This window comes from Zeugodacus cucurbitae, chromosome 2 (genome assembly GCF_028554725.1).
Source record: "Zeugodacus cucurbitae isolate PBARC_wt_2022May chromosome 2, idZeuCucr1.2, whole genome shotgun sequence".
Taxonomy (NCBI): Eukaryota; Metazoa; Arthropoda; class Insecta; order Diptera; family Tephritidae; genus Zeugodacus; species Zeugodacus cucurbitae.
Window position 1 is genome coordinate 12,839,598 of NC_071667.1, and position 22,455 is coordinate 12,862,052.

The 22,455-nt window shown below is 33.8% G+C and overlaps 1 protein-coding gene across 1 annotated transcript in view; it reads left to right on the forward strand.

Annotated features, from left to right (window-relative positions):
- Positions 1 to 22,036, forward strand: part of LOC105219085 (uncharacterized) — a 128,103-nt gene extending 106,067 nt beyond the window's left edge. Inside the window, exons 13-16 of the mRNA XM_054232932.1 lie at positions 6,198 to 6,419; positions 8,458 to 8,742; positions 13,825 to 13,949; positions 15,687 to 22,036. Coding sequence (XP_054088907.1) covers positions 6,198 to 6,419; positions 8,458 to 8,742; positions 13,825 to 13,949; positions 15,687 to 16,628 — 1,574 coding nt within the window. The 3' untranslated portion in view covers positions 16,629 to 22,036. The remainder of the gene's footprint in view (positions 1 to 6,197; positions 6,420 to 8,457; positions 8,743 to 13,824; positions 13,950 to 15,686) is intronic.
- The last annotated feature ends 419 nt before the right edge of the window (positions 22,037 to 22,455 follow it).

Below are 22,455 nucleotides of genomic sequence, written 5' to 3' on the forward strand. Positions count from 1 at the left end.
AACAAAAACGACTAAAAATAACTAACTCAATTTAGTTATCTGCCTACTGCCTACCCACTAAGAACGATGGCGTGATTATTTATAGCCTATGACCATTTCCAGGTTATCATCTATCACCATACCAAATTTCATCAAAATCCAGTCAGCCATTTAGGCGTGAAAGAGTAACAGACAGACAGAGTTACTTTCGCATTTATAATATTAATAATATAATATGGATTATATTAGACATATACGATGAAGGAAAGCTCTTATTCTTAACATGTGTAACTTATGATTTCATGTAAAGCTCTTATAAAGCTCCGCGCTGACTGAGCTTAAAACTTGAAAGCTTTTCATATATTCAAAAGAGGGCGATGACATTTAATATCAAAGGAAAACAATATGAAGGAAGAAGAGCATGGGAAATGTAATTATCTCATCTTCAATTAAACAAAAGGGTGTGTCTAAAATTGACACAAAAATCTAAACAGTCAGTTTGTTGCGCCAGTTTTAGGCACACCTTTCCTTTTAAATTGCACATTTAATCATTTAGTAAAACTTGCTCTATGCAATACTTAAATTCATTACAGTTTGAGACACTACTCACATGCGTAATCTAGTTCGTATAGAAAGTAAGCGGGTCAACTCAGACGTACTACTATTATTCACTGAAAATATTGCGAAGTTTTCAACTTCACCATCTTTGCTGTTCCACACTCACTCCCTAATTAATACTTGGCAGACATGAAACAAGGCTCATAGAACTTTAGCTTTACCCCGTTTGTAATGCAAGTCAAAAAAAAAAAACGAACGCATTGTAAAAACTTAGCTAATAAGCTGAAGGCAGAAGAAAAGAAAACAATATGAAAGCAACGCAGTAAGAGAAGAATGCGAAACAAGTTTTTGCAAGTTAAAGCTGTGGATTGATTAACTAAAGTGGCCACTTCTCTGGCTCATCAAAGTTGTTTAAGACTTTTTGTTGTTTCTTCTCATACCCACACTCCATCGGTGTATTCTTCTTTTATACTTTTATTCGCGTGTTATGTATTTTCATTTAATTAAAAGGCAACTAACTAATAAAACTGCATTATGAGTTAGAGTGTAAAGGAATAAGTGAAGTCAGGAAAAGTTTTGTCAAAAGAAACTAAAAAGTAAATAAATTGAAATGAACTAGACGCTTGCTAAGTATAGATTAACCTCCATTTAGAAGAGTTGAGAAAAGAAGTTGAAGTTGTTCAGGACTATTTTATATTCAATGATATTCCGCAGTTAATTTACTTTAGAGTTTTTCTGGATCGTAGAATATATTTGAAAACAAGAACAGGAGAAAATGTATAAGTAAAATAATTTATATTGAAGACTTCTTGACTGTCCAAAAGATTTTTACTTTATGACAACATCTTGCAGAAACAAAAACTTTAAGATATATTACAACTAAACTTCAAATAAAAAACTGCAGGTTGGGTCTACGTTATAGCGTTTTTAGACAACCAATGTAATTGATTAATTAAATATTTTATTAAGAAACCCTTTTTATACTGCCGGCTACTCGATAACCGACCAGCTGTTATACATTTTTGTTTTTGCTTTTCATAAGAAGTTGGTAAGTTTCATCAGCTGATTAATATTTTTAGCAGTGACATCTATCGTAGCTCTTTTTCGTAGCTTTTCATCGAACGTATATCGTACGTCTTTGTCGCAGAGTTGCATTTAATTTTCAAGTCGATTAAAATTCAATTAAAAATAAATGTATATTTTGTTTCGTATGGTAAATAGACCTTAATAAGCGTTTTAATAGACGCTCCATAACACGAACTTTTGAATTGGCAATAGCGTTTAGAAATCAAATGTCATACAAATTTCCTTCCATAACTCGAACTTCTTTAAGTCGAAGTTGGCCTTAACCCGAACGCTTGAATTGGCAATAGAAGTCAAATTTCATTCAAATTACCTTCCATAAATCGAACTTTTTGGTCAAGATATACTACTAAATTTAAAATTTTACTATCAAGGATCAATTTTAAAGGAGTCCCTATATTAGTATGGAGGCGAACAAAAAATATGATATTACACTTATAGATTTCATAAATCGTCTAACAAAGGCATGAGATACCAAAGGCATGAGAGCCAAACAATAGCAAAGTGCAACAAACAAAATTACAGAATACACGTTTTAATATATTTACATATATATAACTTTTTGCGAAGTAAATAACTAAAACTGTGGGTAAATCTATTTATTAAACCTTTTTGAAAAATTTATGTTTTAATAAAAATTTCTATAAGTCTCTATAACTCGAAGTTTTTTTGTGGAGTATGGTGATTCGAGTTAGAGAAGTTCCACTGTAGTTTTAAAGGTTTAAATCAATGCTCTATGACAATATCTATTTTAATGAGCTGGGCGCACTTTTACTAACGCATTAACGAAATACAGTTGTAGAATATTAACTCAGTGAACTCACTGCCATATTCTGGCGCTATTGTAAATGTCCTCTTTCAAGCACTACATACTAGCCCACTATGTTACAAATATGTACTTTTAATTTATTAAAGGCTCCAACGATGGATGAGTCACTTTACATTTCAGATAAAGACATGTCAAAGAATATTGAGACAGTCTCCTGAGCAAAAGCATTAGTACCGATATTGCGTTGTAAATGACTGTAGCACCGTCACATTGTCTTGCTGTCCTGTTGTCCAAATATTGGACAATTTTGCCACCAAATTCCACCTCAGCAATTTAGACATATACCTACATATATTATTCAATTTGATTTCGAATGCCGGCAGCTTTTCAATGAATCTGGAATTTTGTCAATTTCGAAGTGTATATTCCTTGTTTGCAGATACATATAAATATCGGTTAAAAGAGTATTATTGTCAACATAAAATATTTAATATATCAACATACATACGTACATATACATCTATGTACGTTTGTGTGTGTGTGTGTGTGTGTGCGATACCCAGTAGTTCGGCTGGTGTCAAGCGATTACTAGAGCTCTAAACCTACTAGCGATTTCATGCATTACTAGTAATTAGTCTTTTCGCTAATGATTTGTAATGCAACGAGGCATTACTCGAAAAATGAATTGGCAAAACCCACCCCTAAAAACACTACTCTGAGTTGTTTTTTCATTTCGCGCTCTCTCTCTCTAGTCTCTTTTGTAACACAATTTTTTTCCAAAAATTTGACGCGTCATTTCACATTTTTCCGACTAAGAGGAAGATGCGTAATTTGCGTACGGAAAATTATGGAATATTTTTACATATAGTGAAAAAGTAATGTGCAAAAAAGTGAAAATTAATTTAATAAGTGAAAAAAAAATTATGAACGAAACAAAAGAAGAAGGCAAAAAAACCACGGACGGAGGCGCCAACACCGGATCATCACAAACAACAACAAAATCACCGCAGATCACCCATCTCTACAACCATAGAACCATCGCGGGATTATCTACCCATAGATCAGGTATATACTTAATATAATTGAAAACATATTATTATAAGTACATCAATTTAACATTATTATACTAAAAACTAATAATATTTTTTATTTTGCATACATATGTATGTATTTTGCAATAATAAATAAAAATTAATTAAAATAACTAATAATAAAAAGTAATATTAATAAAGAAAATAAATAATTAGTAAATAAGAATAATATAATGTAAGATAATTTTTAAGGACGAAAAAAGGGAGGAGATAGAATATAAGAATATTTGTACATGAATTAAATAAATATATTTCTTTGTATTTCGTAAACATTTGTTTTATTTTGTGTAAAAGTGTTGTTTTCAAAAGTTTTTCTCAGGCGTAGAACCACAAGCATTAATGGACCAGTAGAATCGCTAGGGATTTTGAATTAATGAAACCTCTAGCGTGTTCGAATTAGTCAAATCACTAGCCATTTTGAATTAACGAAAACGCTAGTGATTCTGTTCTAGCGATTCACTAACGATTTTGGAACTAGTCCTTTCACCAATGACTGGTAATGCAGCGTCGCACCGCTCGATTACTCTCGTAGGACATTGCAATGTAAAAATCGTTAGTCAAATAACATTGCATGTAATCGGGCTGGGACCGGTGCTAATGATTCGGAATTAGTTATATCGTTAGCTCTTATCCGATGGTACCGAACTACAGGGTAGCGTTGCTTTCAGATGTGAGTGAGTGAGCGCGTATGTTAGTGTCGCATACATAATGTAAAAGTGCACTCAAGTTGCTCATGTTTTTTAAATGAGACTCAGTTGGTGTAGCAGTAAATGTACGAAATATAGAAAGGAACGCCACTTGCAAATATGACACGCAAATGCAACCCTGTATATGTACATATGTAAGCTTGTATGTATGCATGTGTAAGTTTGCTGCAGCTTAAGCTGTAGTTACCGTTACTTGGTTGCTTTGCGCTACCGCCAAACATACAAACGAATAAATGAATTCACATCACAATCTTATCCCTCTTCAACACTCCGTTCTTTTCCTTTACGTTACTGTTATTATTTTTGTTGTTGTTGCTTTCAATGATTTTGTTGCTATTGTTATACCTTTTCGTATATTGCTGTAAAACGCTGCCAAGCGTAAGGCAAGTACCTCTCCAGTCAACTCGTCAGCTTGCCAGCCAACCGGTGGGCATATATATGTATATGTATATATAGCAACTACCTTTCCGGTTAGGACATCGGGTGCGCTCATGTACCCTTGTACGTGTAGTTTTGGCATTTAAGCTGTCAGTCTGCTGTGAGGTATAGGTGGTTGTTTGTAGCTTGCTGTCTCGGTTGTTCGATTTAGTGTCGAGTTTTGGGGTTAATAAGGCCAACAAGTCGAAAAGTTTGCTTCAACTACTTGACTTGTCTTGGCTGGTTGAATTTTCTATTTGTATTCGCATATGTACATTTGTATGTACGAGTATGTACAGATATATTGTTAGTTGGAAGAAAGTTTTGTTGCTGTTGATTGCCTTATTGTTGTGCTGTTTTATTTGTGCTTTGATATTCGTAGTTGTTGTTTATTTTTTATTTTACTGATTTTCTGTTGTGAGCTTGATATTCAATATATTGTATATATGCATATATGTAGACGCATATTTCAGTTGCCTTGACAGTTGAAATACATTCGCAGTCGCTCTGCAGTGACATTTCTCTATGCATACCTACAAACAAGCAATGTAAACGAATTTATTTATTTATTTGCATTGCATTCAACTTTTTCTCTGACAAATCGAATTTATTTGATTCCATTTTATCATTGCACTGTTGTAAATCAGAATATTTAAAGTATTCATTCAACTTTTTGCATAATGCGCGTGTAGGGCGATGCAACTCTGGGACAGCTACTGCCTGTAACAAGCTGAAAAAATGTGTCATAAAATCGAGTCATAACTTTCCCTAGCTCCCATATTCCTAATTAAAGGTTTTCAAAAATACGTGTGTTATATCTAGCAAAATGAAGTGCGCGTATAGTCTTCGATATAGTGTACCTAGGTGATGAAAATTAGTCAAATCGGTCCAGGAATTACCTCAGCTCTCATATACTAAATATATATAAAAATGTTTGAGTTATTTTAGTGAACTTTATGACGGATAAATGGGTCAAATTGAGTTAGCTTTAAATAATTACATCAATAAATTGCAAGAGTATAAAATGTTCGGTTGCACCCGAACTAAGCACTTCCTTACTTGTTTTCTATAATTTTCCTACATTAAATTCTATTTTCCACATACATCAATGCTCGATTGGCATTGCAACTTATTTCTTCATTTTTTTTTTTCCAAAAGAGTTTATGATCCTTTTGTATGAACCCTTTTATGAATGAGCTTCATTCTTTTAGAAGAAAAAAATTGTAAATTGGCAGCAAGCTTTGTTTAAATTTTTTATGACAAGTATCAATGCCTAACAAAACAATTATACTAAAATGTGTAAAATCTGGCAATAATTATAGTTTGATTACTACTGAGTGAAATACTATCCACTTTAGTCAGTCTAGGGAAAAAACTATCTTCCAGAACATAATTTCAAATCCAATGTAATGTGTATACTGAATAATTGAAAGCATAATCTAGTCTCGCATTACTGGCCACTCCATGTCAAAGTTTCCATGTTGATGCTTTGATAAGTATCCAAGAAAGTTTTTGACCGAATAACAATTTACAAATTTATTTTATATAAGTGTGATAGAATCATTTAATATTTCTTATTATATATTTTTACAGGATTTGATGGCGGCTTACGGCAATGGTTCATAATGGAAATTTTCGATCAGCATAATGGTCAGTTACAGGCCAATATCTCATCAAAATATCCCGTTTTAAGTGTCACTGGTTTGGACTCTGGGCGTCTCTTTCGCATATTTGTCTATGCAGTGAATTTGCGTGGACGCAGTGAAGCGGTGCAAGTGGATGGATATACACTAAAAGCGGCCGAGAAGCAAACAGGTAAAATCTTTGGCCAAATCAATGCTGGTAAACCGTTTTGAGATGATTTAAGAATTATTTGGATATCTCTTAGATGTATGTATTCGAGTCAATAATTGGCGAAGAGTATGTTCTCTCGAAGTTGATTAAGAATAATATGTTTCCAAGAATATGTTGATCTGGCTTTATGAAAGAACATAAAATTCTTTTTCGTAAATATATATATACTCGAGGAATATTTGCTCTAAAGTGTTAGCAAGCTTCGCTTTCTTAAATTCCCTTGAAAAATTTAACCAACATTAACGCATTAATTCATATTATGTAATGCGAAAGCTCTACCCGTTGAATCATGTAAACCAATTTTTCTTACATAATTGATATTAAGACATTTTCCTCGCATAACAATGCAGACTTAACAAATTGAAAGGCGGCCTTGTGAAGATGGGTAAAAGGAAAAAGAAGAAAAAATGTGGGCATTACCTTTTCATTACCCCAACTTCGTTTCATATGATATTTCAAAAGATATATTTTTTTACATTTGTTCAGGTTGCATCTTCTTTTTGTAAGCTTGCTTTTTTATACCCTTTCAAAAAGGTTGCATTTACAGGGTCGTCTATATCGTTCAGACGGCTTATGAGTGATATTTATACACTCAGAAAAGAATAAAAAACGACGGTGGAAACCAAAAACATGAAAAAAGGAAGTTCGGGAAAATTGGAACTAAAACTCATTTCAATTTATGCGCTTATTTACTTATTTCCCACGCCGTTGTTTTTTTTCTTTCTAAGTAGCACTTCACCTTAAATTATGCAGAAAAAAGTGGCCGAAAGGATAGTAAATGTGAAGACCGCAAAATATATCTGGGTGGCAACGTACAAGCATGGGTTGGATAAACGCCTGAGTGTACACTTAAATGCGCTGGCGTATAATTTAAAATAGAAAATTGGATTTTTCCGAGACTTGAGTAGCCGTCGAACGAAGTGAAAAAAGGATCTATGTATGTATACAGCTGCACATATATACATATATTCATGCTGGCCTATCTAAATACACGCAAAAAGTTTGTGCAAATGGCAGCGCAGCAGTGGAGATAAATTGCAAGGTGATCGCCCTGCCAAATGGCTGTAGGAAGTGGAAAATTTAAAATGATTAGGTTTAATGAAAATGACGGAAACCCTTAACGCGAAAGAAAAATAATAATAAAACAAAAAAGACAACTAAAAACAAAACCAAAAAAACGGAAAAGGAATGATGTAAATGACGATGTAAATGCGCTGAAAATTTGTGAAGGAAGAGCGCAAAAAATAATGTAAATTGCAATACTAATTAGTTGCTGCAGCGGTGAAGGTACAAAACGTTGTCCGCTTTTTAGAGCACAACAAACTAAATCATTTACTTCAATTTTGCAATTTAAAGAAACAAATTTTCATCGATTGGAATTTGTTGGGAAGAACACCAAGCCACTTCCGAGGGATACGAAGATAAATGTAAAATAGCTGAGAGCTAATTCTTCTGATAATTATGAAGGATCCTTGAAATTGAATTGAAATTAAATTAAAAAAAAATATTGAAAGTTCGAAGCTTTTCGGAGTTCATAGTTTTTTTTCGATATTCAATTTCGAATTTAAAAAATATTTACTTTTAAGTAGCGAAATTAGGTTTTTGATTGCTGATCTCAAGCTTCAGATGGATAGTCTTACAGTACATCTGCGAATATACTAAAACCATTCTAGGTTTATCTTTCTCGGTCTATAATGGGTACATTCGACAATCAAATCCCTAACTCAATCACCAAAACTGTATTTTTAAAGAATGCATCGAATAATAGACGAGCCATTGGGCAAACAATTGATGTGATGTTGCATTACCGTTTTCTACCATATTAATGTGAATACTGTCATTCTTTTATATAAACCTCACCATTGTCATCTGGTGCGTGTCAAACTCCGTCAATTCATAATTTAATGTTTAACTTAAGTATACATAAGTATTTACAAAGTGGTATTGTCAGTGAGCTTATCTTTACAATTATTCCTCTTCTTCTCCTTCTTCTTTACAGTCGCGCTGACATCGTATAAGGGTACACAAACCAATTTCGAACTCACACCCATACTTTCGGTGGGCATTTTCGTTGGCATATTGGTGGCATTGGTCTGCATTACTATCGGCACAATTGCAGCATTGAAATTACGTTCACAGAAACAACAACAAAAATATCAACTTCAAAATGCGAAATTCTCACGACCAGGCAATTTACAAATTAAGGATAAAATCTCCTTGCCATTAAGTCATTCAGAGGAAATGTACGACGAGAAGAATCCTGATGTTGTGCCATACAATGAAGGTGAGTAAGGAAAGGCAACAAAAAAACAGACAACAATAGTCAACTGACCTGATTGTTGTGAATACAGTTGTAGAGAGAAAGAGTCATATACTTACATATTTATACATTTATACATACATAGAGTGTTTACACATAAATATTTGTGTATTTGCATATAAGTAGATCTTGATAGATGCTTGGACGGCCGGCAAAGTGCACTGTGAAGAAAGTATTTTACTTGACAGTTGGCATATTTCAGGCGACACAGTGCCAGCGTTTCATCAAAAGGAAGCACAGATGAGCTGCAGGTATTTGTGCCCACAGCACAATAGTCGTATGCAGGCCAAGATATTGTCGACATTACAAGTGAAAGGCAAATGCATGCATTCGTATGCAGACACTTGATTGTAGACTGTGTAGTTTTCATTTGAACGCGTTTGCTGGAAAAGTGTGAACGCAATTAATGGAAAATGTTTCGCATAAAATCAATCGCCCATACATAGACGGTTTAAGAAGCAGAGTTTCTTCGACCAAACTGATGGTCTGTATATACATATGTGTCATAAAGTTTTTATACACTCGTAACATGCTGCACAGAGCATTATAGTTTTTTTCATATAACGGTTGTTTGTGTCACCAAGAAGATGTGGGGTTATATATATATAAATGATCAGGATGACCTGTGATTTGAAATCCGGATGTCTGTCCGTCCGTCTGTCCGTCTGTCCCTCTGTCCGTGTAAGCGATAACTTGAGTAAAAATTAAGATAAATTAATGAAACTTGGAACACATATTTCTTGGCACCCTGAGGAGGTTGCTTTCAAAAATGGGCAAAATCGGTCCACTGCCACGCCCACCAAATGGCGGAAACCGAAAATCTATACAGTGTCATAACTAAGCCATAAATAAAGTTATGAAAATAAAATTTAGAACATAAGATCGCATTAGGGAGGGGCACATTTTGATGGAATTTTTTTTTGAAAAGTGGGCGTGACCCCGCCCCCAAATAGGTTTTTTGTATATAACTCGGAAACCAATAAAGCTATATAAACCAAACTTTCTGCAGTCGTTTTTTTAGCTATTTCCTTATACAATCCAAAAATGAAAGAAATCGATTAATTACCAATAATTATGTTGATAATTACTAAAAGTGCGTTAACTTACTAACGAAAATCGTCATAAACACTAAATTTTACAGAAGAAATAGCAGAATGAAGCTGCACTCAGGTTTTTTCACAAAATGGAAAATTGGCGTGGCATCGCCCACTTATGGGTCAAAAAACCAAATCTCAAGAACTACTCGACCGATTTCAGTGAAATTCGGTATATAACACTTTCTTGACACCCTTATGACACGGGTGGAATATGGGTCCACGCCTACTTCCCATATAACTCAATTTTGAATTTTTCTGATTCGTTCACTTTATAATATGTATGTACATTAAGAACCAATGAAGATATCGGAATAAAACTTTACACAAATACTGTATTTGAGCTGTGACATCTTCTTCTTCTTGACTGGCGTAGACACCGCTTACGCGGTTATAGCCGAGTCCACAACAGCGCGCCATGTATCCCTCCTTCTGGCAGTTTGGCGCCAATTGGTTATATCAAGTGAAGCCAGGACCCTCTCCACCTGGTCCTTCCATCGGAGTGGAGGTCTCCATCTTGCGGGCTTCCACCAGCGGGTACTGAATCGAATACTTTCAGAGCTGGAGCACTTTCATCCATTCGAACAACATGACCTAGCCAGCGTAGCCGCTGTCTTTTTATTCGCTGCACTATATCTATGTGGTCGAATAACACATACAGCTCATCGTTCCATCGTCTGCGGTATTCGCCGTTGCCAATGTTTAAGGGACCATAAATCTTCCGCAAAACCATTTTCTTGAAAACTCCTAGTGCCGTCTCATAGGATGTTGACATCGTCTACGCTTCTGCACCGTAAAGTAGGACGGGAATGATGAGGGACTTGTAGAGTTTGGTTTTTGTTCGTCGAGAGAGGACTTTACTTTTCAATTGCCTACTTAGTCCATAGTAGCACCTGTTGGCAAGAGTGATTCTGCGTTGGATTTCCAGGCTGACATTGTTATTGCTGTTAATGCTGGTTCCCAGGTAGACGAAATTATCTACAACTTCAAAGTTATGACTATTTGATGACAGGAGATATTTCGTCTTGTCCTCGTTCACCACCAGACCCATACGCTTCGCTTCCTTATCCAGTCTGGAAAAAGCAGAACTAACGGCGCGGGTGTTGTTTTCAATGATATCGATATCATCGGCGTACGCCAGTAGCTGTACACTCTCTTTATTCAGAACTAGCAGACCCGTCCACACGTTTTTGTGGCTAAGGTATACATTAAATTAAGTTGGTCCAATCTTGGCTTCGGCGACGATATTGATTAGGGTTTTCAGGGTTGATTTATGTTATGCAGCATGATTACAACTCACACTACTTTTAATTGCAAAGTGAGTGGTGATAGTTCAGGTAATTTTAAATAGTTTGGGATAATTGTCAACTCTTTTGGACCGAAATTCTAAATTGTCGCTTTAAGATCATCGATATCTTTTTTTTTTACCACCAATATAGGTCATTCAATCAGTCATTTATGGTTATCATATTGAGGTTTCAGGAAAACTTCTCTTTCGAGTCAATGAAGTGACAGAAATCTGTTGGAAATGCTATTAATCAATCGAGGTGTCAACTGCCAACTGCTTCTACAATCGCAATTTGATATTGTTGCAAAAACACTCATATGTTAGTTGTTAATTGGCGATTCTTTATGTGTCGCCACAAATTAAATGATTTTAGGCATGCGATTAGCCCGTCAGTAACAGTTGATCCAGGAATAATTGGAAGCGTCTGTCGTAAATCACCTGCTAACAGAATCCTGTCTCCACACAAAACGTTCATCGACAATCAAGATTTTTTAAAGTCCAGTGCAGTACCTCCAGCAACTTCTTGAATATTTGGAAAATCTTCGTTATAGCGCTATTTTTGGCGATTTTGCCGTCTGGTGTTTCGTTCATTTGCAATTTAGCAGTAATTCCGAATGTGCCGTTTGTTTGCCTACTAACAGGTGCCAAGTTGCCCCTATTCCCGTTAACCTTGGTGGTGAAAATGAGTGAAATTGATTCTGGAATTACATCAGCCCTCATATACTATATATTATGATTTTCTATTGGACTTTATGCCGAATATATAGGTCAAATTGGTTGCCAAGTTGCCCCTATTCCTGTTATGCTTTGATGGTGAAAATGAGTGAAATGAATATATGGGTCAGTATTGTGTGTTATCTTAATAAAATTACATCAATAAATTCCGGGAGTATAAAATGTTCGGTTGCACCCGAACTTAGCCTTTCCTTACTTGTTAATATTATTTCTGATAATGACATACACGAATCTTAAATATACTGCGACTTTTAGAGTAGTATGAATGCAGTTACAAATTGTTTTGGGCTATCGACACAACCTTATACAATTGAACAATGACAAAAATATTTTAGCAAAGCAACAATACTATCTTCAAAATATTATTATTTATATATATTTTATATCATAAACAATATGCTGCATGCACATGAATTGAGAATTAACAAATGAAAGCGACTGCAAAAATAAAGAATAATACGTATCTGAGTAAACCTAGAGATACATATGAATGATTGGTTAAGAAAATACCTACATCTGACAGCTACCTTAACTAAATAATAATAAAAATGTAACTAAGTACTATCTATCTCCTAACTAAATTTCATCAAAATCCGTTCAGCCGTTTAGGCATCATAGATCAAAACTCCCAGCAAAAACCATAAAAAAAATCACTAACTCAATTCAGTTTTCTGCAGTCTTCCTACCCTCTAAGTACGATGACGTGATCATTTTGATCTTATATCCGTTTTTAGGTAACCATTTATTACCTTACTAAATTTCATCAAAATCCGTTCAGCCGGTTAGGCGTGAAAGAGTAACAGACAGACAGAGTTACTTTCGCATTTATAATATTAATATGGATTATTATCAAGCGACATTTTTTTTTAATTCCGTACAGGACCATTAAGTAGGGAATCGAAGCGCGAGTGATCTTAACCCCCCTCCCGTACCACCGTGCCCGAGTGACGCCCACAACTCTACAACGCATAGTTAGCCGCCGAGCGGCTTTTTAAAATTTTTAACTCGTGATATCTTTTGAATGGAATGTCAGAATTTAATAATTCAAAAAGTTATGTAAAGGTTTTGAAGCGATCTTAAATAATAAATCATTTATTTCGATAAGAAATAATACTAAGGTATAAATAAAGAGCCTTTTCAAGTAGTGGTATTTTAATAAATTTTTTTAAATAAAATCGTTTATTGTGACAAAACTATAATAGTTACAGATATGACGTTTTTTGTAGATAATGATAAGGTCTACAAAATTGTAGTACATCACTTTGTTATATCTTCAATCGTTTTCGCAGCATTCGCGATTAAAGAAAGTTTTTTGGTATTTTTTTTACATTTTCGGAGTTTTGGCAAGGAACCCAATTTTTTTTAAACTAAATATAGCCTATGTCACCCAGGGATAGTATAGCTTTCCAACGGTGAAAGAATTTTTCAAATCGGTTCAGTAGTTTCGGAGCCTATTCGAGACAAACAAACAAAAAATCAAACCTTTCCTCTTTATAATATTAAGTATATATATATGGGTCGAATTGTGTTATCTTTATAAAATTACATCAATAAATTGCGAGAGTATAAAATGTTCGGTTGCACCCGAACTTAGCCTTTCCTTACTTGTTAATATTATTTCTGATAATGACATACACGAATCTTAAATATACTGCGACTTTTAGAGTAGTATGAATGCAGTTAGAAAAATTACTCTTCTAACTGATCTGCGAATCTTTTCACAACAACAATCTGAAATACTAACTCGAAAATCATGCAACATCACAATTTACATTCATAAACTCATGATTATTCATGAAGCGCAAACTTTTCGACAAAATTTCAAAATCTACAAATTTCCGAAAATTGCGAATATCAGCCAAATTTTACACCCTAAAAGTATGGAAATAAATATGTATGCATCAATTAAAAATATGCCTTTCTTTGCAGTCGATGGTGAATACAAACAGAAATCAACAACACAAACACCATCCGCCCATCTGTCCACAACAAGTGAAGCGGAAATTAGCTGCAAACCGCTAACGGACGAGCTTGGCGCATACAAAAGCAACAAGGTGAGTAGCAAACGCACGCCCAAAGGCAGACGCTTTGTAGATGCTTTCATGTCGGGCTTAAATTAATTCATCAATGTTGTACATTTGCATATATACATAAGTATGTGGTTGTTGTGCTGTTCTTGCGCAAATTCTTGTGTTGTTGCTTTTATGCTTTTCTTTTCCGATTTGAATTTTAAAGTTTTTATTTATTTTTACCATCCTTGCTTTGCTACATTTTCTTTCGCCTTTGCTCTCTGTGTTGATTGCGGCCTACTAACAGACACACACACACTGACACACAACAATTTGATAGACAAGTAAGCGATGGGCTTTTGTTTTGCCAGCGAGAGCATCGTTAAGTGGTGCGTCGATAATGAAGATAGAATGAGAAAATGTGGGAAGTTGTGCCCTTGCAGTAGTGTTAAGATGGCGGCCTGTAGAAGTTTGTACGTGTGTGTCCAGCGCTAAAGTTGGCTGGTAGCTACACGTGCTAGCACAAGAATGATTTCTTGTAGACAATCAACCAAAGTTTTAATTACTTTGCTTTACAACAAAATTGAATGTTTAATAACTTTGTGGAATTACTTTGCATTAATTGTGCATGAAAAGTGTCAAGAGACTTTGGTTGAGGTAAATTTTATTCATATTTAGTTTTTAACAAAGAAGCTTTTTCTTCTTTAAGAAAAGTTCGCTACAAGTATAAAAAAAATTAACAAAATATGAAGAGAAAGGGAATGATTGCGTAGAATACAATTTTAAGACTTTCATGTTAAAACTGAGGTTAGATTGAAAATAATTCAGGTTGTTAGATCCGATCTAGGGACAGTCATCTAGCTTGGTGTATTTTCTTATGCTTGAATCTAGTGCTACAGACGACCATAATTCGGGCCCCGGCGAAGTCGATCAGCCTTAACCCCTTTGGCGAGGTGTCGTCATGGAGGCTGAATTTTCCGACTGTTGCGTCAAAGACACCTTCTTTATCCACCCTGACGTTAAAATCGCCAAGCACAATTTTGACATTGTGGCGGGGGCTGCGCTCATAGGTACGTTCTAGGCGCTCATAGAAGGTATCTTTGATCACATCGTCGTTTTTGTTTTCATTGGGGGATTTTTTTATGTGGTGGGTCCCAAACCCTACTCACAACTGCGGGATGTCTGTTGGCTACCCAGAGGATACTTGGTCTAAGACCGGAAATCGTGAGCTGCTTGAGCCACATGCAATGGAATTGTTCTTGTCCACTCCCAAGTAAATGACAGTCAGGAACTTTCCTCACTTATCTGAACTTCTACACATGACCCCATCCTCTAATCATATCTGAATAATCGGTATTATTGGTAATATAAGTTTTAGGCCTTTGCTAGTACCTAAGCTTCGCGGTTAATCTTCTGCTTTTTATAAGAAAGAATTACCCAAAAGTTTTAGGTTTAAAATTAAAAAAGCTTTACTTCAGAACCTTAAATCTTATCCATCGGTTTTATAGTGAATTTACAAAGTAGCCCTTCGATCATAGACAGTGGTCTTCGCGATTCATAATTTAAAGAAAAATATGTAAGCAAATTCGCAAACCTGGAGCTGCCGACTCATATTATAAGTGTATGTTACTCTTTCAAATATTATCTATATAAAAATTGTTTTTTTTTTTGTAATTTCAACTGTATTAGCAAGATTTCTACACTTACATATACAGGCATAACGATTAATCTCTTTGAAATTGAATTTGTTTTTGACAATTTCCAACTTCTTCTACATTCTAGGATGATGAACTGCACTATGCCGAATTAACAATCGCGCCCGGCAGCGCCAGCTCCAGTGGCATACCCAAAAAGTCCATTTCTGTCGATTGCAGCAGCAGTATGTTGCTACAAGGAGCCGGCATAAATACAAACAACATGTCCGTCACTGTCGGCGGCACACTGCCGCACGGCTCCAGCGTACGCAAGATGTTGCCCAACATAACGGCCAATGCCGGTGCAAACACACTCCAACGACTCAAGCAACAGCCAACGGCATCGACGAAACAACAACAACCACCACCACCACCATCGTATGATTACTTTGAAGAGCCGACGATGTATGCGCAAATCGATCACTATAAAGCAACCGCGACGGGTGGCACCACAGCAAATGGCGGCTGCTCGTCATCGGCATCTGTATCGCCCTTCCCGCCATGCATTTCATCGCCAGTCTCGCAGGGCACCCCATCGACGGTATCGCCCGGCACGGTGCAGATGTACACAATGCCATCGCATCCGGGCGGTTATCATACGTTGCCGCATAACCATCATCATCAGCAACAACAGCAACAGCAACAACAGCTACAACAACAACAGAAGCAGCAGCAACAACAAGCACATCAGCAACACAACACGTCCGCCTCGTCAATGCTGCAGATGATGGCAGCTGCAGGTGTTGTGCATGGTGCCGCTGGCAATATTTACCATCATCATGGCACGTTGCCAATGCCACCCACATATCAGCAGCATCAGCAGCAACAACAATTGCAACAACAACAAGTCGCCGGTCAAATGATAGTGTCGAGCAATAGCAGTGGACTTGGTTCGACTATAACAACAGCAGCCGTGACAAGTCCGAGCAGTTCGCTGTCGGGTCTCTCGGCCATTGGTAAATCGTATTCGCGTGAAATTGTGACTGTACGAACACCGCTCATGTATTCGCAGCAGGAGAGTTGCGTCTAAAAATGTGCGACGCAAGCGTTTAGCACGCATTTAGGCGTACTGAAGCCGCATTGGAATTCAATTATGTCTGCAAGAGACTGGGTATGATTTGTGGAAATGTGAAAAGTATAACTTTTACAATTAAATTGGTCTGATTAAGTTTTTGTTATAATGTTGTAATGAGTGGCGAATGTTGAAATCATCGCGTGTATGTTGAATGGCGCTGAAACATGTTTTGTTCTTGTTTAAAGGATTTTTTTGTGTGCATATTTGGAATTAGGCATTTAATTATATTTATGTTATTGTATACAAAATTATATATGCTTTGTGATTTGTAATGTCAATTAAAAACTGTTTAAATATTTTACATTTACATATTTTATTTGTCCACTTACTTTGAGCAAAACTAATCTCAATCTATTGATATTTCCTGTTTGAAATCTTTTAAATTTTTACAAAATCTTTCCACTTGCTTTGAGAGAAATTAACTTCAATGGATTAATATTTTCGGATTAAGAATTTTCAAATTTCATTAATGAATTTTGTAATCGAATTAATTGAATATTGATTAAAAACTGAGAACAGTTAGCTGTTTTATCGTACTGATATGAATGTACTAAGCCAAATATTAATTCGTTTTATATATTAAATATACATATTTATTATTATTATTTTTTAGAGAAAAAAAATATGGAGATTTTTATTAAATTTCATTAAAAACATTCCACACTTAATTTCCAAAAAAAAAACTTAAAAATCCATATTCAGTTATATATTAATAACATCCATAATGGGTACAAAGCAACATGGCGTATACGTAATATACTTTCCTGAATATTTGTCAGACGATCGTTTGCATATTTCTGAATACAGAACAAATAATAATGAAAATCAAATTATTTAATTTGATTTGTCACAGTTAGAACTATTTTTGGTTATCGATAACATAATTTCATTTACATATATTTTTATTTATTATTGCTAAATGCAAGCGTCCAATTAAATATATTGTTGGTATGCCATTTTTTTTTTAAACAATTTAGCCCTTCTTCTATGTTAGGAAAAAATACACATATAGTGTTTTAGGTCAATTTGACCCACTTATAAAAACTCCACTAATAACACTATTTTATTGAAAGAGTTCATATTTTTTTATTTGAATCAAGTTAAGTGTATGTTAATTGTAAAAAAATAGTTGAGATATGTATGTTTTAACGAAAATTTTCACAAACTAAGCTGCTGTGTTCCTTGCAAACAAATTTTTGGCACGCACTGCAAAAAGCTGAATATTTGTTCGAATTTTTTGTATGATGACAGAAGAAACATCGCTGTCGTTTTTTGGTGGATTCATTTCTGGCAGAGCATAGAGCTGTGCAAAATATACTCGATTTCCGATAACTAGCTTTCTTTGTCGGCGTTTTTGATCGAGTGATGTAATAATAAACGGCAAAATGTTCCAAAATACTAGGTGGGTCAAATTAACCCAACAACGTAATCAGTGTAATGAAATTACATTTGGCATCTTTCAGCAACATAAAAAACAGATATTATTTTAATTTTCATATTTATCTATTTCTTTTACTGCAGTTAACAAATAGAAGAAGAATCAATACAATACGACTAGACTAACACGCGAATTTCGACGAGTTTTACTGAAAATTGGGTCAAATTGACCCAAACATAGCAGAAGGGTTAGAATGCTCATATTGTTATAAATATCTGAAAACAGAAACAGAATTTTTATGCGCTGAAGCACATGTATGCGAGAATTGTTTGTGAAAGTGAGCGCGGTTTGGTATGAAACAAATGAATTTCGTTACTAGTCTAGTAATACCACTGATTTAAAGAAATAAGTATACGTTTATTGGAATAAATGTATGTAAATAGATTATAGTATGCAGATACTTGTATAGTATAGTAATGTATATAAACTATATTTCTCTTTGTAATGTATGGTGCATAAGGCAGTTAATTATAGAAAAAATTATTTGATTAAAATAACTAGATAAATGCATATTGAGGTAAGTTTAGTCTGGTAGTACTTAAAATATCTTAGTGGAACTGAAAAACCCATTATCTTCGATATATGTAAAGACAAGATCAAATCTATGGTATTAGTTAAGTAAATTAAAACTAATTAAAAGTGGTATAACTAAACACAAAATTGCAAAACTCTAAAAATGAACTGATTGCAGCTGAAATAATCAAGTCTTACAATACGAGTATAAACTAAATAATACAGTCCATATATTGCAGCAAAGCGAAATGCAAGGAAAAGTAACGAAGAAGTAACATTAAATTTTTATTTGAAACCGTCAGCAAGCTCCTGGTATGCCGGCTTAAAGAGATGCACACATAAATTAAATAATGCTCAATATTCATTCGGTTATATTGAGATTGCAAAGTTCGTTGAATGGCGTGAATATAAACCAGCCTTTGTTTTCAAATATGTACACTTGTCTTCCTGGTGTATTTAGAGATTTTCCTTCCACGAACATTTCCTTAAAACATTACAGAACGACAAATGCTATACAAAATCAATAATAATTTTTAAAATGGTGTCGACAGCTGAAAAGCGAAAAAGCGTAGTTTATCATATATTTGTCGTATAACTTAATTGAGCAGAAAGCTCTACAATTTCAATGAACCCAATATATTTGCATGATTTCCATACAATACGTCTACCAATAATATCTGAACGTCTTCAATGCTGTAGCTCAATCACAACTACAAAATACATTACCAACTTTAACAGGAGAGATAATTTAATGAAAAACGAGGAATCAAAATTTTGAGAACAAGTCCACATTTAGACTTAATTACATGTCTCACTAATGAAATGAGAATTGAGTAAATTGTATGCAAACTGGAAGCCAACATGAATGTTGACCTAATATGACTATGTACATGTTCCTCCTCCAATATAAATAGCATACATGTAAATATATAAGTACAACAGAAACAAAAACACATAAAGATTTTATATATACATATGTATGTGTAAATTATTGAACATAAATTGAACTGAATGTAAGTATATAAATAGTTATGTAGCTAAATGTACTAATAATATCTGAGAATTATCCATTCAAACAGTAAGAGCTCATATAAAAAGTGTAAAATTCTTAAAAAAGAAAAATATAATAAAAAACACATACAAACACGCAAACGGCATATATATTTATGTATATGTGTATATGTGTATATGTCTAACAAATGAAAAATCTTAAATGGACTCACTTTGCAATCGCATAACTCAGCTCACTTTTTGCAACATGCAATTCACTAAATCGGCACTTCACGCACATTTTAGTATAATATTTACCGCGCACATGCAACACAAACAGTTTCTAAAACTGTATTCACTAATTGAATGTAATTGTACATGTTTGTATTTCAATATTTCACTTACACTGCAGTCAAAACAAATTGTGTTAGCAAACTGGTGACCAGTTAATATACATTTCTTTTTTTATAAGAGTTAAACCATTATTTGTGTTAACACAGTGTCAGCAGAAAACATAATAACTTGAAAATTTTTGTACAATTTTGTAATTTTTTTCCTTTTAATTGAGTCAATTAACAATTTTTTCTACACTTATGTGTTTGCTAATTGACTCAATTCATGGATACAAGTAAGAAACTAATGGAACCTGTTTATATCAAAAAGTTTATTTTTCTGTGCCGTGTGTATTTGGTACTCTTGGTTTTATACATAATTAATGGCTAAATTAGTAAATGTTCATTAAACTAAAACAACATATTTGCCGTAAAATGCCAAAAATAGCAAATAAACTTAACCATTTGCTCAATAAAACAGATCTTGAAAAAATTGTGTGAAAATATAAAACTAATAAGCATTTTATGCAGCTGTTTAATCCCGTCAATTAACTGTAATATTCGTATAAACGGGTGTCTGTAGGAAAAAGTAACAACTATGACCATTTTATGAACTCATATAAAAAAATGCGTGTTCCTCTTTAGTCCGTAAACAACATTTTGAAGGGGTTCAGATGCAGAAGTCGTTTAAAACTGAAATAAAAAAAATGTGTATTCAATAAGCTGGATATCGGAACAAAACTTTGTGTATCTAAATGTAACAAAAAAGAATTCACAGAACGTGTTTCAACCACATTGATGGTTTGCAAATATTTTGCGAAACTAATTGTTAAATGTTTAAATGTGCACTGTAAATGTGTTTCTTATACACTTGGCATACCAAATAAACTATTGCGCAACATTTGATTATTAAATATGTGTCAACTAAAGACTGACGTGAAGTCTAGAAAATTGTTGTATTTAGTGCACAAATAATTTTTGATCATATTAAATAAAAAAAGCGCTTAAAATTTAATTTTCTATAGTATTGTTCCGCAACATTTAGCTAAGCAACAATTTTCAAAGTACTGTGAATAACTATCAGAGATCGGAGTAGGTGGAACACTATTGTTTAACTTAAAATAAATTTTTGTGAGTTAATAATTTTCTCACTTTTGTTTAGAAATTTCCAAGCAACATGTTGCGCAACATATGCTGCTGAAACACTTAACAATCACTGTAATATCTTCATCTGACTTGCAATAATATTTTCTTTTTGATTTTTTTTCTTTTTTCTTCGCAATTCACTAATTGTTTGTATGTATGTGTATATTTCAAATATAGTTGTTTAATTGTGTCAATTATACAACTTTGTATAGAAATGTGTATAGTTTTGCTCCAACTTGAATGTATAAACTTGTTAAAGATGTATATTTTTCAAACTAACATGCAGCAAAACTAGTTTAAGCTAAAAATTAACTGTAAATATATTGATTAAGTGGATTATGTATAAATTTGTATTATACAATAAAAACAATATAAATTAAAGTACTTAGCAGTAAATTGACCACTTTATTTAAGGTAATTTAAATAAATTTTTAGGAAATCAAAATTAATGCAAGTAAAAATTCTTCAACACTCAAGAACATAAAATGACGCTAGAAAATATAGAAAAACAAAACAGAAACAGAAACCGAAACAAAAACAAAGAAAAGCAGATATAAAACTGAGACCTAATGAAAACCAACCAATTAAGTAGCTCTAAGTAAATTAATTTTAATTAATATTTCAATAAAATTTTGACGTAATAATATAACACAAGAACAAAAACAAAAACAACAACAACTCACTCTTTGTAAATTATGTACTACTTGTCGCTAAAAATTAAATGATCCAGCTGCTGCAGCAACACATGCGCGCTGATCTGCATATATATTGTATGTATGTATGTATGTATTAGTGTAACGTATTTCATTCGTGTATAAATACTAAGTGGATTGTATGAACTGATGGAATGCGTATATAACGTAAAAACCACGTAAAAAAATACTGAAGATGCAAATATTTTACGTTATTTAAAGCACTATTCAAGAGAAATTGTTAAGTGTAAAGCTACATATATTTAAAATGCAAAGATAAGGGTACATAACCGATAAATGGTAGTAAGGACAAAAGAAACGACAAACAGAAACAACTAACCAACAAAAACAGGAAACAAATTTGAAGAAATAAATCACTATGAATATTGAAAAAAAAAAAAAAAATAAATAAATTTAATGGGTTTTTATTTTGTGGAAAACAGGTTGGTATGTATGCAACAAATAACTATGAAAAAAAAAATCGCTAGTTGAATTATAAATGTTCAACTGATTTTCTACATCACTCTAGTCAGCGCTAGATTTAAATATTACAGTAGATTTTCATTCAGATCTATGATGTACTTAATAGCCTTTCATACAGGAGCTAATTGATCAATTAACCCGCCTCCTCTCGATTATACCGTTGATTAAGATCGATTAACCATACAAAA